This window comes from Crocodylus siamensis, chromosome 4 (assembly GCF_052110815.1).
Source record: "Crocodylus siamensis isolate JL-2025a chromosome 4, ASM5211081v1, whole genome shotgun sequence".
Classification (NCBI taxonomy): domain Eukaryota; kingdom Metazoa; phylum Chordata; order Crocodylia; family Crocodylidae; genus Crocodylus; species Crocodylus siamensis.
In genome coordinates, this window is record NC_143398.1 from 62,993,959 (window position 1) to 63,007,323 (window position 13,365).

Here is a 13,365-nt window from a genome sequence, read left to right on the forward strand (position 1 = left end):
TTTAAGTCGACTTAGTATGCAAGTACACACCGCCGAAGGCCAACGGAGCTGGATTGCGGGAAGTCGTTGTTGGCCTGGTGTCCGCCTGCCCCGCACCAGCAGTGCCTTTAAGACACGAAGTGATACCGGAAACCGTGTACGTCGCGGCTACAGCTACGGCTACGCCCCTCTCCTCTCCCGTTGTGCAGCGACGGTTGCTGCTCCCCACCCCCCTTCAGACCCCGCCCTCACACGCGGCGCGTGACGGCCAACCATGAGCCCCGCCCCTGGGCCGCGCGCGCGGAAGCGAGGCTGACGTGAGGCGGCGGCGGCGCGGGGCATTGTGGGAACGGGAGAAGGCGGGGCGGGCCGGCGAGGCGGGGCTGGAGGTTTCTGGCGGCGCCGCGCAGACGTGTACGGCCGGGCCCGCGGAGTCAGGCGCTGCCCCCTACTCGGCTGGGGTCGGCGGCGCTGCCGCCGCCATGTCCGGCACCAGCAGCCCTGAGGCGGTGAAGAAGCTGCTGGAAAACATGCAGGGTGACCTGCGCGGCCTCAGCCTCGAGTGCCGCAAGAAATTCCCGCCCGTCAAGGAGGTGAGGCCGGGCCTGGGGAGCGTCGCGCGAGGAACTTGGCCGACTTGGGAGACGTGGAGGCGAAGCGGCTGCTGCGGCCAGAGGACCGCGGCGGCTCCGCGCTCCCGCTCCCGCTCGTCTTGGGCACGGTCTGCGCGGGGGGCCTTGCGTGTCAGGTGCGAGCGGTTCGGCCCCGGGGGTGAGGGCCGAGGCTCGGCTCGGGCTTGGGTCGCTGCTGCCCCAGTCCTCGTTTTGAAGGATCTTTCTGTTCTTAAAAGTAACGCCTAAGATGACTGTCACGGCAATAGATTGGCTCCTGTTGATTCCCTCTGTGCCTTCGGTGTTTTGCATACACCCTTTTCTGCTTCTTATATTTCTTCCCTGTCTTTTTCCACCCTGGTGTCAGTTTGTTTGTTTTGTTAACATAACCTCTCAGAAGAGGAAAACACCTCAAAGCCTGAAAGCGATTGCCATGGGGCTGACACTGGAAGTGCCTGTAGCACTTGAAACTGTGCTTACTTGCCCTCTTATTTTCTTTTTTTTAACTGAGTAGATTTGACATTGACCTGTGAAGTCCTGCATCATTTTGCACGGGAAATGCGACATAGCTATGCCATTAGACAGGACATCACATCTCAAACATGTCTGTAAAAATTAGTGAACGAAGTAGAACAAATTGCCACACCTTTCTGTAAAAGGGAATTTGCTTGCAGGATACAGCATAATAAAACGTGTACTTTTGACAAACCAAAAGTAAACATGTTGAGTACACATGTGTGGATCTACACTGCACAAAAAATTATATTTTCTGTTAGGTGTAATGAAATCATTAGGATCGGTTGGGCAGTGTACGGTGCACAGGTTCAAGAGGCCTGGATTCTTTTTCGGGATATTCCCGTGTCTTACTGAGTGACAGAGTTGCTGAGCTCCTCTGCACCCACTTTTCCGTGTGGCTAATGGTTACCTATTTTGTAAAGTTCTTTGAAATCTACAGATTCCAGTTTGTAAGCTTAAATCTTTTCTTCTTGACACCTAGGCAACCTTTATAAAACACTTTGAATGATGTTATTTGGAGTCTGTTGGTCTGGGTAAGCTGTATGCAGTGGGTATGGGCCCATTGCAGTGATAAACAGGTGGAAATGTATGTGTGTGAAGAAAGGAGGATTTTGTTTTCTGCACTGAATGTGAGATCCCTGGTTGAAGTTGCCTGAACTGGGGGTGGATGTCTCATCTCCATCTGAAATCTGCATGACTTTAAACACAAGACAAGATCTTGTGGGGAAATAGGTATTTCCTGAGTTCAGGGGCTCTCTCTCTTTTTTTACTTTACATCAGGTTGCTTGCATATCCTTCTGTCATGCAGAAGCTACTACAGAATGATATTTGAGTAGTATAAATTTGGATAATGTGATTTGGGGAACTGCCTTTTCCACTTGCTAATCTGGATCTGGAGTAAGAGCAAAATGTTGACCTTTATGAACCTCATTTAAACATGGCAATCTGTTTAAAGATGTTTGCTGCTTGCTTGAGTTTTACAGTGTGCTTATGGTATAATTAAACTGTTCACATTTCCACCAGTTGTGTCCGGAGAATTTTATGCTTTTATCCAGATGGAATCAATGCAAACTGATACTAGGACATGTTGTGACAGACTATAAAATCACTTATTTCAAAATTAATAGCTCTGAGTCTTATTATAGTACATAGCACTGAACACAGATATTCTAATAATCTTCAGAGTTCCTGAAGAAATCTGAAATGTTCACAACTCTGGCTTTTAGCTACCCTCTGCTAAAAGCAGATATTTGTCTTCTCTCTTCTCTTCTATGTCCTCATAATCTTTTGTCTTCTGTATGCGGAAAAGTTTTCATGTGACAGTTTGGCTCAGTTTACACAGATTCACAGACATTTAGGGTTGGAAGGGACCTTGTGAGATCATCAGGTCCAGCTCTCCTACTCTGGGCAGGAAAGACTGCTGGGGTCAAATAATGCCAGCAAGGTATGTGTCCAGTCTTTTTGAAGATCTGGGGTGGTGCAGGCACCTACCCTGGAGCTGGGAGTCTATTCCAGAGTCTGGTCACATGAACTGTGAAGAAGTTTTTCCTTGCATCCAGTGTGAAACCTTCTAGGAGTTTATGACCATTGCTCCTGGTTTTCTACTGGGGTGCTCTGAATACTTGTTCACCTAGCCCCTGATGGTCTCCCCTGATATATTTGGAAACTGCCCCCAAATTCCACACAGAGTCTTCTTTTCTAGGCTGAACAGTCCCATATCTGTCAGCGTTCCCTCATATGGCTTGCTCTTCAGGCCTCTAATCATGCAAGTGGCTATTCTCTGGACTCTCTCAAGCTTCTCTGCATCCTTTTTGAAGTGTGGGTGCCCATCACTGGATACAGTACTCCAGCTACGGCCTCACCAATGCTGACTAGAGCAGGAGAATAACTTCCTTAGTTTAGTTTTGCTTGAGATGCATCGGTTGATGCATGGCAGCATATTGTTGCATCATACTGGTGGCTCATATTCATTTTATGGTCAATTATGACCCCCATGTCCCTTTTGGATGTAGTGCTAGCTAGCGTAGAACCACTGAGCTTGTAAGTTTGTTGCGGATATTGACAAATCAAAAGGTATTTATTGACATTCATTCTTTTTACGAATTCAGCTTGTGGTGTTTTGGGCTCTTACAGTGATACCACTAATGAAAGTTCCGTATTAAGTTTAGCTGATAACTTGGCTCTTTGATGAAGAAAGTCATAGAGCCCTCAGTTCTGTTGGCTCTTCACCTGATTACCGAGGGCAAAAATATATACTCTTGTTTTGTAAGTAAACATGTTGAGTACACTGTCACTTCCTGAATGACAGTCTCTGATTTTTGTGGTGCTGCAGGTGAGCTAATCAGTAATTAGCCCTACTGTGTGACACTGCAGCATGCTATGTGTGACAGTACTTCCAGTTCAGGGTGTATCCCTTGTAGACCACCTTGGTGCCTTATCACACCAGTGTCTTCCATAGTAGTTTTGCATGAAAAGCCATAATCGATAGCATTATAAACCACAACTAAAACACCAGTGAAACCACTGGTGATAATTGCACCTTTTTACAGTCAAATAAACGGTTTTGTTTAGCTTAAGTAAATAGGTTTTTGTATTAAGTCAGGAGATAGAAGGTCTTGCTTGCTGTAAAGCTCCTGAATTTTGGCAGTAACTGAGACTTTAGTGCTTCCTGTCACCTATAGCTTAAGCATAGGAATTGATGTAGTGACAGAATTTCTGAGCCCATTCCTGTACTTCCTTGGCTACCAACTACTTGGTAGGGTCCTGTATATGACCTGCCCAGCTGCTTGTACATCAAAAACATTGCTTTTTTTGTTCTTTGTACAGAAATGGCACTACATTAGTTCACAATCAGAATGATTTAACCACAGTGATAGAAGGATGTTCCTCTTTCTTTTAGTTGAATAAGAAGTATGAAAGGTACAGAGACTTAAAAGTATAAAAGTGGAAATCAGAATGTTAAAGGAATAGACTGTGAGATAAATTTAGGCTCTTTAGAGTTTTTCTTTTTTGTGTCCACATATAAAATTGGCATTGCATTCCTTCACAGACAGAAAGAAACAATAGAGGTGAATCATCTGCACAAGCAGGTCGGTAGGCCAGATGCAGAACCTTCCTTAGACATTGTTTGGTCAGGAGCTTGCATCCTGCCACAGTGACACTGAAAGACAATGGGACTTTGAGATTTGAGCATATTGAAGCCATTTGAAAGTGGGACAGGTTTGTACACCATCCCATGATGGCACTAGAAAAACCTGCTGTTAGTTGTACTGGATGCACTCAATATAAACTGTGTTGTGAACCAGGAAAATGCAGCTGGCTTAGTGTGGTGTTAGGCCTGTGCCAACAAGCTTCTCCTCTCAGGAGATCTTATTGATGTGCACCTATCTATACTGTTTTATTTGGGAGGTAATATGTAAGAAGCAGCCATAATGTGTCCCACTACAGCGCTCCCTGGTGTGTGATTGGGTTGGTGTAAACTTGCCTTTGGACTCTTCAGTCTCTTAGGCACTTAAGGGACAAAATTTTCAAATGTTTTCAAATTCTTAGTTCCTGTTACAGAATTTTCTTGTGTCTAATTATCAAAATGGTCAACTTGTGGTCCCTAAGTTAGGTCACTTATGCCAGTGCATTTTAAGTCCTTCTACTTATGCACTCCAGAATCTAGTTACTGGAGGCTTACAGCAAAGTAACTGGATTTTTCCGGTAGTCTGTGATATTGAAAACCTTGAAGTAGAAAAGCTGTGGTAGGAGGGAAGTAGTTAGCTGTAAGATGAGAGAAATCCTAAAACTTGCTTCTTTATGGTTGCCTCAGACTTGATAACCTCTGTCCCTATTCTTGGAGCCCAAAACACCAGCCTGCATTGTATTTATTATAGTAGAAGACCAATGGAGGTGGAACAGCCTAGGGTATTCTAGGTGGTGTCACTTAAAATACATTTGGCATTGGGTATGGGTGCTGTAAAAGGGACTTTTATGTTTTTGAGTGTACGTTGCTGACAGTGTTTTGGGCATAGCTGTTGTGTTGTGCTAGTTGTAACTTACTGGAGAAAAGGTTTGTTTGTTACAGGAGCTGACATTTGCAGCACATCTAATTGTGTGTGGATTTGTTTTGTTTTGTTTGGGGAAAGGGGAGTCTTTTTCTGCTTCTGTTTTATGATTGGTACATAAGTCCCATACTATTCAACACCAAGTGTACTAAAAATGAAATATACACTCGTGGCCAATGTGTGATTTGATGGTCATGAATCTGTGAAATTTTAGATCAGATGTTATTGGTTGATTTCCAAATAATGATACTGCTGGAGAATATACTCCAGATGATTTGGGATTTAATTTATTTGCAATAGAAATTGTCCTCTACCTGTGATGTGATACAAGATTAAACTACTTTAGGGAGGTTTTAAGGAAATGAATGGTATTTGACCATTTCTGTTACTGTTCATAGCACATTAAAGAGATGAAAGTATTTCTGATTATAGTTATATCACTTGCCATACTGATTATTTTGTTTTTAACCTACTGGGCTTTGTCTTTTTTATTTCTTAGTAGCAGGAAGTGCTTAACTTCTAGATCTAGATTGATATGTATGGTACTAATAACACAGAGCACAATGAGGTATTTTAATTCACTAGTGCCTGTGATTTGAATATCCTAATGCTGGATGCTAGTGCAAAATGAATTAAGGACTCTGCTTTTAATTAAGCTTGTACCTTCAGCCCAAATGATTAAGCAGCAAATAATTTGGTAGGTTTGCTCCTATGACTCTGGAGTTAATCTTAAACAACAATTACTTATTTGTATTAGCAAGCACAGGGAATTAGGAGTGTTAAATTGTTATCAATAGCTGCTTTATTAATTTAGCATAACTTTTGTCTTTTACATATCGATTGAAAATACTGTTCTGTGAGAAATGTGATTTATCAATTTTGCCTTCCTAGAGTAATAGACAGATATTTAAAATCAACAGGGATTTTAAAGAATGACTGGCTTAAATATTGAGTTTACACTCCAGATTCACTCTAGCCTCCTACTGTTTACAAAAAAGTGAGATTTGATCTAGGAGCATGGACATTGTGACTGGGGGCAGACAGTTTGTTTCTAGTGAGAAAACACTTTTACTCTCACTCTAGTAGTAATTAAAATAAATGCTATTAGCATCTTCATCATGTTTTGGAATGTTTGCTGCTGAAGTAACTGGAACAACAAACATCTGGGAATGAGTTACGGTTCACATTTTCTTGTTCAACTTCTGTCCCCCAGCTAAACTGGCATTCTGGAAAGTAGCACTTTCCTAGCTGATTCAGCAGTTGTATTTATCTACAGAAGTTTTGGAGTACATCCATTTTATTGCCAAGGAGAAAAAGCCACTATGAAGGAGCACAGGCACATTTTTATGAAAGGAAATTCTGCAGGGTAGCAGGAAAAAGGTCATGACAGGCCCAGAAATCTTCATTCATGAATTAGCCCTCTGCATGCTTCTATCTTTTTTTTTTTTTTTAAATGATGATAGCTTTGAATTAATTTCTGCTCACAATCAACTGAAATATCTTCTAGAGAAGCTTGAAAAACATTTTTTGTTTAATCCCTTAATTGTTCCTCTCTTCTTTTTATTTTTTTTAGAATGGAGCAGAAATGGCCATCCTTGCTTTCATTCAGCAGTTTCTTTGAGGTTTTTAGGGGTCTGACACGCTAAAATATGGCTTTGGAACACATGTTGCTGTGTGAATTGCTACCTGTCTGAGAGAGGGTTAGGGCCGTTTTTTCCCATGTACATAAATCTTTTAATGTACATATATTGGGGCATCAAAGACACAGCCCACAGAGCCCTATCAGCTGGCTTTTGGTGCCGTCCCTGGGTCTGAGGTGAGCCACACACCGCACAAAGTGTGCTGAACCAGCTTTGTGCACAGGTTCTGGATGCATGCCATATACAGAACCTCTTGCAGCTAGTTTTGGATCTGTGCTGCATGTGGCACCCCTCTCTCCCCACAGGTTGGTCCAGGGAATGGCGGGGGATGCTGCATGCCAGAGTTTGACACTCCTGACAAACAAATGAATAGTCTTATTGAGTACTTTAAGCACAGGTTGAAGAATCAGTGCCTGAAGTGAACCTATGGAGCCAAGAGAGGAAATGCAAAACAATATTAAGTTTTATTCTAGAAGTAAGAATATGGTTCTGCTGTACAAAGTCGCACAGTTTGGTGAGCTGTTTGAGTGGTCTCTGTGTGGTTCTCAACAAGAAATTAAGAGTACTCTGAAACAAGTATGAATACAGAATAGGTTTACAACATCCCTTTTTAATAGCTCTTCTAAATGTATTGTGTTGCCATAATCTCCATTATACAGATGAGAAACAGTTAGAAAAGTAGACTTTGCCAAGGCCATGCTGAGCCACCTTTTAGAATTCATGACTTTTGACTCCAAATGCTAATGCTTCTAAACCATGTCATCTTCCACCTGTCAACCCTGTCCTAGCTGGCATGCTTAAATTTAACGTCCACCTCTTATTGAGAAGATTCCTGATCTTTGTTGGTTTGAGAACTCCAAATATTATTCAGACATGATTATAAATGGAACATATAGTGATTTCCAGATCCTTTATGTTTTACTGATGTATAACATGCTTGATAGACCAGGGCTAACACCTGGAAATACTGCCACAATGCACTAAGCATGGAAAGCACGTTTAAATAAACCTAAATTAGCTTTCTGCAGCTGATGTGGTGATGACAGGTGATCATATTCTACCTTAAGTGTGGCTTCTGTGTAGTTTTCCAGGATAACCCTATGCCAAGCTTGTTGCAGTAATTTTACTGAAATTTTAACAAATGTAAATGGGACCTGTACCATTCAGGTGGAAGTTTGCAGGAATAATAAAAATACTTCCTGTGCAATTTGAATGTGATAACTTACAGAAAAGACCCATTCAGGATCCTACATGAATGAGTCTGTGTGCCAGATAGGCAGTTACCTATTGCCATTTTCTAGTATTTCTTTAGGCAGAAATAGTGCAGCAATTCAAAATCCTTCCCACTCACTAAATTGTGTAGGAATGTTTTCAAAGGATGCTCACAGGATTCTTAATACATGTCAAAAAAACCATACATTTTTAGTAACTTCTCTTTTTCAGATCACTTTTTTTAAGTAGAGGTGCACTGATATATATTGGTTGCACATTGGATTGGCGCTGGTAAAAGGAAAATTAATATTATTGGCTTTTTTTGGCCAGTGTAGCTGATAATGTCACTGATAAATGCTGCATGCATGCACATGGTCAGAAATGCAGCCCACCAGCTTGGAGAGCAGTGTTGTGCTGGTAAGCCTGTGGGAGGTGGGAGGGCAGATCGAGGTCCCTGTGGTTAGGGAGGGAGGGAGGGAGCTGGACGAGGGCAGCGAATGGGACCGTGGGGCACTGTGTGGGACAGCTGTGGGTGGTTGCCTGCTATGGGCTTGGGGCCAGGGGCTGTACCAGCTTCCTCCTACTGATAGGGGCTGGGTGGGAGTGTGCTCAGCTGTGTGGAGCAGGCGGTGGCGGTGTTGGGAGGGGGTGCTTTTGTCACTGGGTGATGGTGCTGGGAGGGGGAATTTTGGGGTGGTTATAGCCCCACAAGTCTGTCATGTCCCCCCCCCCCTCCCCCCCCCCAAGTGCTGCCCCTGCTCAGGGCTCTCTGCTTTACTGCCTTTCCCTCTGGAGTCATGTGCTTCTTGCCCACCCTGCAACTAGGGCTCCCAAGGGAAAGGCAGCAGAGTGGAGAGCCCTAAGCAGGGGCAGCACTAGGGGAAGACTTGGGGGGTTATAGCCACCCCAAAATTCACCTTGGCCCTGCTGATACCTCGTGCCCCACTCCCACCTGCTCAGAGCACAACCCCAGCCCAGCTTCCCTGCCAGGAAGAAGCTGGCACAGCCCCTGGTCCCAGGCCTGCAGCAGGCAGCCTGCCTCTGTCCCAAGCACAAATCTGGGGGGGCACATGTTTCCCCCCCATGCCTCTTCTGGGGATGTGTGCTATGTTATTGATATACTTTTAACTGCTAGGTTAGAAGTTTCTTTCAAGTTGCAAAATATGAGCTATACATGTACAAGTTTATATTCTTACAGTGAGAGAGATGCTACTTAGTTAGGTTTGAGCCTTCTGTGAATGACTGGCAGTTATCCCATAGACTCTGACCAGTAATGGATGTTTTGAAACGAGCAGTTCCTAGTGCTGCTGACAGTACATTTTAATTGCTCAACTGCACCTGTGTTTCTTAACTGTTGCATATTCTGTTTTCATTAGTTTTATATAAAATTTGTCCACTTAACTAACTGAAAAAAGTGTTAGTATAACACTTTTAATATGATTTTGTAGTATGGGAATCTCTGTTCATTGCGTTGTTGCATGTTTAATATTTTTAAATGAAAATCTTGTTCAGCTTCTTGCTCTTTTCTTTGTTCCTTTCCCCACAATTTTAGGACTGTCTAAGATGGCAGTGGCCAACCTGTCACATGGGCAGGCAGTGTATTTGACAAATGAGCCCTTGGTGCCAAGTTACAGAGGTACTTGCATTGGCTGTTGGAATGGCACTCAAGGAGGGGATCAGAGTAGCATTTGAGGGTGGGGAAGAGATTGGAGCTGCACTTGCGGAGGGCGGGGGAATCAGGGGTCTGCTGATTCTAAAGGTTGGCCCCCCAGGAAGCTAGAGTTTGGTCCCCAAGCAGCCCTTGCCATGTTGCTGCTGCAGACCCCAGCAGTAGTGGCACAGTGAAAGCATTGGGCCAGGGTTTCCATGCAGACCAGCCCCAGGAGTGCTGGCAGGGCATGTAGCTGGCCAGGGAGCTGCTCTGGGCTTGGGATCTTGCAGCAGTGACAGTGTAGTCTGGAGCTGGGGCACAACTGTGATCCACTGCCTGCATGCATAGGCCCCCAAGTTCTCCCCCAGTGCCGCCCTTGCTTGAGGCACTGCTCTCTGCTGCAGCTGAGCCTGCCTGCCCCAAGAGCAGCCCTGGCCCAGTCCCCACACTGGGAAGAGGCTGGCATAGCTCTGACCCCTGCAGCATGTAGCTCACCCTTGCCCCACACATAAGTCCAGGAGAAGAACATGGCCCCATGCCCTGCCCAGCTGGATAATGCCTGCCTCTGCCCCACTCCCTCCCTCACCATGGGGTCTGAATCTGCCCTCCACCTAATTTATGACCAGGATGCTGCCCTCCACACTGCTGGGCTGCATTCCTGTAAATTGGCTATTGGATCTGTATTTGCTGATATGGCTGGTTAATAATCGGCCAAAAAAATCTTTATTGGTAAACCACTATTATTCTCCTTTTAGGTATAATGTAGTGGGAAGAGCACTTGCCTTGGAAGTGGGGAATCAGGTTAAAGGCCCTCCTCAATTTGAGTGCAGAAGTACTTTCCCTTGCTGCTTCAAAACTGCTGTGTGAGTCTGGGGTAGCAGGGAAAGTGCCACAAGATAATAAATGTCTGTTGCAATAAAGTGGCAGGGTCTATTGTTACATGTTGTTGTGCTACTCATTTTTGGGTCATGTGGTGCATCAAAGGATAAGGATGTCTGTTTGGTCCACATTTATGCTGCCTTTAAACTTTTTAAGGCTACACAAATGAGAAATCAATTGATGTCTGTTTTCATCTTCAAAGGCAAGGGATCCCCAGGTGCTTAGCATTCCAAGCAGATATATATTGATTTCTAGATTTCAAATCTATTAGTTCAGTATCTCACAGTACAGATGACTGAAAAACAATTAGTTGTGTAGCTGTTCTTTCAGATACTGTACTAAAGGCCTCATGAGAATTGAAATGTATATTTCTGTTACTAAAAATATTAAATAGTGATACTGTTTCAGAAGTTCTGTGGATGCTTAAGTAAATGAGTGCATCAGAGATGTACATCATGTTTCCTTCACATTTTGTTACAGAATTTGAGATGCTTTAAAAAAACAAATTACAGGAGGAAAAGACTTGAACTCCTTATTCACAATCCCAGCAATTAAATTCCAGCTGTCGGTTTTACCAACCAATTTCCATTAGTGAGTTTGTGAGTGGCGAGTAAATGAGTTGGCTCTTAACTGTCCAACTTCTAAATCCCTTGGTGTCATATGCCCTGGGGAATGCATGCTGCATGAGCAACTGGGCTGTAAATCCTGCATCTCCTTCACAGCCCTGCATACCCATAGAATCAATGAGTTGGAAGGGATCTAGACAGATCATCAAGTCCGACCCCCTGCCATGGGCAGGAATGACACTGGGAGTGGCAGGGGTCATAATACCCCAGCCAGGTGCCTATCCAGTCTCCTTTTGAAGATTTCCAGGGAAGGTGAGAGCACCACCTCTCTGAGAAGCCTATTCCAGGCTCTGGCCACCCTTACACTGAAGTAGTTCTTCCTAATATCTAACCTAAAGCTATCCTCCCTCAGCTTATGGCCATTGGTCCTAGTGACTCCAAGGGGGGCCCTAGTGATCAGACTTTTCTGAGTCCCTGTTGGTAGCCCCTGATAAGGTTGTAGTAGGCAGCCACAAGATCCCCCCACCCCCCAGTCTCCTCTTGCGGAGACTGAAGAGATTCAGGTCCCTCAGCCTCTCCTCATAGAGCTAGCCACAGAGGCCCCCAACCATACGAGTGGCCTCCTCTGGACCCCCTCCAGGTTCCCCACATCCCTCTTGAAGTGCGACACCCAGAACTGGACACAGTTCTCCAGCTGCGGCCTGACCAGCGCCATATCGAGGGGGAGCAAGACCTCTGTGGACCTGTTAGTGATGCCCTTGTTGATGCATGACAGGGTGTGGTTGGCTCTGCCTGTTGCTTCATCGCACTGACGACTCGTATTCATCCTGGAGTCAATCCTGACTCCAGGATCCCTCTCTGAGCTCTGTGCTGCTGAGAGGGTCAGCCCCTAACCTATAACCATAATGCTGGTTCCCTCTCTCCAGGTGCAGCACTCTGCACTTGTCCTTGTTGAACTGCATTTGCCCACTTCTCTAACCTATCCAGGTCTGCTTGGATGCGGTCCCTGCCTGCCGGTGTATTCACTTTGCCCCACAGCTTGGTGTCATCAGCGAACTTGAACAGGGTGCTCTCCACACCCTTGTCCAGGTCGCTAATGAAGATGTTGAACAGCACCAGCCCTAGGACCGAGCCCTGGGGGACTCCGCAGCCCGCACCCTCCCAGGTCAACATCGACCTATCCACCACCACCCTCTGGGTGCACCCCTGGAGCCAGTTTGCCACCCATGTGACGGTGCATTCATCAGTGCCTCAGTCCCTCAGCTTGCCCACCAGAATTGGGTGGGACACTGTGTCAGAGGCCTTCTGGAAGTCCAAGGAGATGACATCGACTTCCTCCTTCACATCTAAGCTCTTTGTTACCTGGTCATAGAAAGAGACCAGGTTAGCCAGGCAGGATCGGTCTGGCAGAAACCTCTGTTAGTCACCCCTCAACCTCACTTCCCCTGCAGGGCTCTCACAAATGTGGCCCTTGATAATTTTTTCAAAGACCTTCCCCAGGATAAAAGTGAGGCTGACTGGCCTGTAGTTTCCAGGCTCTTCCTTCCTCCCGTTCTTGAAAATAGGGACCACATTGGCCCTTTTCCAGTCCTCAGGGACTTGGCCCCAGTACCAGGAGTCCTCGAACAGTTGTGCCAATGGCTCCGCAGTGACACCAGCCAATTCCCTCAGCACCCACGGATGAAGGTCATCCAGGCCTGCTGATTTGGATACACCTAAGCCTCCAGGTAATCCTTAACTAGGTCTGAACTAACAGTCGGGGGACTCACATTCTCCCTGGGCGCCTCTATGCTATCACCCGAGAGCACCCCATTGTCAGCAGACAGGAACACAGTAGCAAAGAACTTGTTAAAGAGTTCTGCCTTCTCTTGTGTGTCTGTCACCATCTGCCCTGCCCTGCCCTGCCCTGCCCTGCCCCATAGGGGTCCAATGTTACCCCGAGACTTCTTCTTGCTACCTATATACTTGAAGAAGGACTTTTTGTTATCCTTAATCCCAGAAACTAATCTAAGCTCCAGTGCTGCTTTAGCCTTCCTCACCAAATCCCTACAAGCTTGGGTCAGGGAGGTATACTCCTCCTTTGTCCCTGTCCCCTGCTTCCATCGCCAGTACACTTTTTTTCCTTGCCCTCAGGCCGGCCTGGATATCCGTGCTCAGCCATGAAGGTTTCTTGGACTCTTTTCCCACCTTCCTGCGCAGTGGAATTGTGTCCTGCTGTGCCCCAAGGATAGCTTCCTTGAGGAAGGACCACATTTCTTGGAC

At 45.5% G+C, this 13,365-nt stretch overlaps 1 protein-coding gene across 1 annotated transcript in view; it reads left to right on the plus strand.

Moving 5' to 3' along the window:
• Nucleotides 1-329: 329 nt before the first annotated feature.
• LOC149865776 (protein MON2 homolog) overlaps nt 330-13,365 on the plus strand; it is a 39,499-nt gene continuing 26,463 nt past the window's right edge. Inside the window, exon 1 of the mRNA XM_090042427.1 lies at nt 330-572. Within this exon, the coding sequence (XP_089898553.1) occupies nt 462-572 (111 nt within the window). The 5' untranslated portion in view covers nt 330-461. The remainder of the gene's footprint in view (nt 573-13,365) is intronic.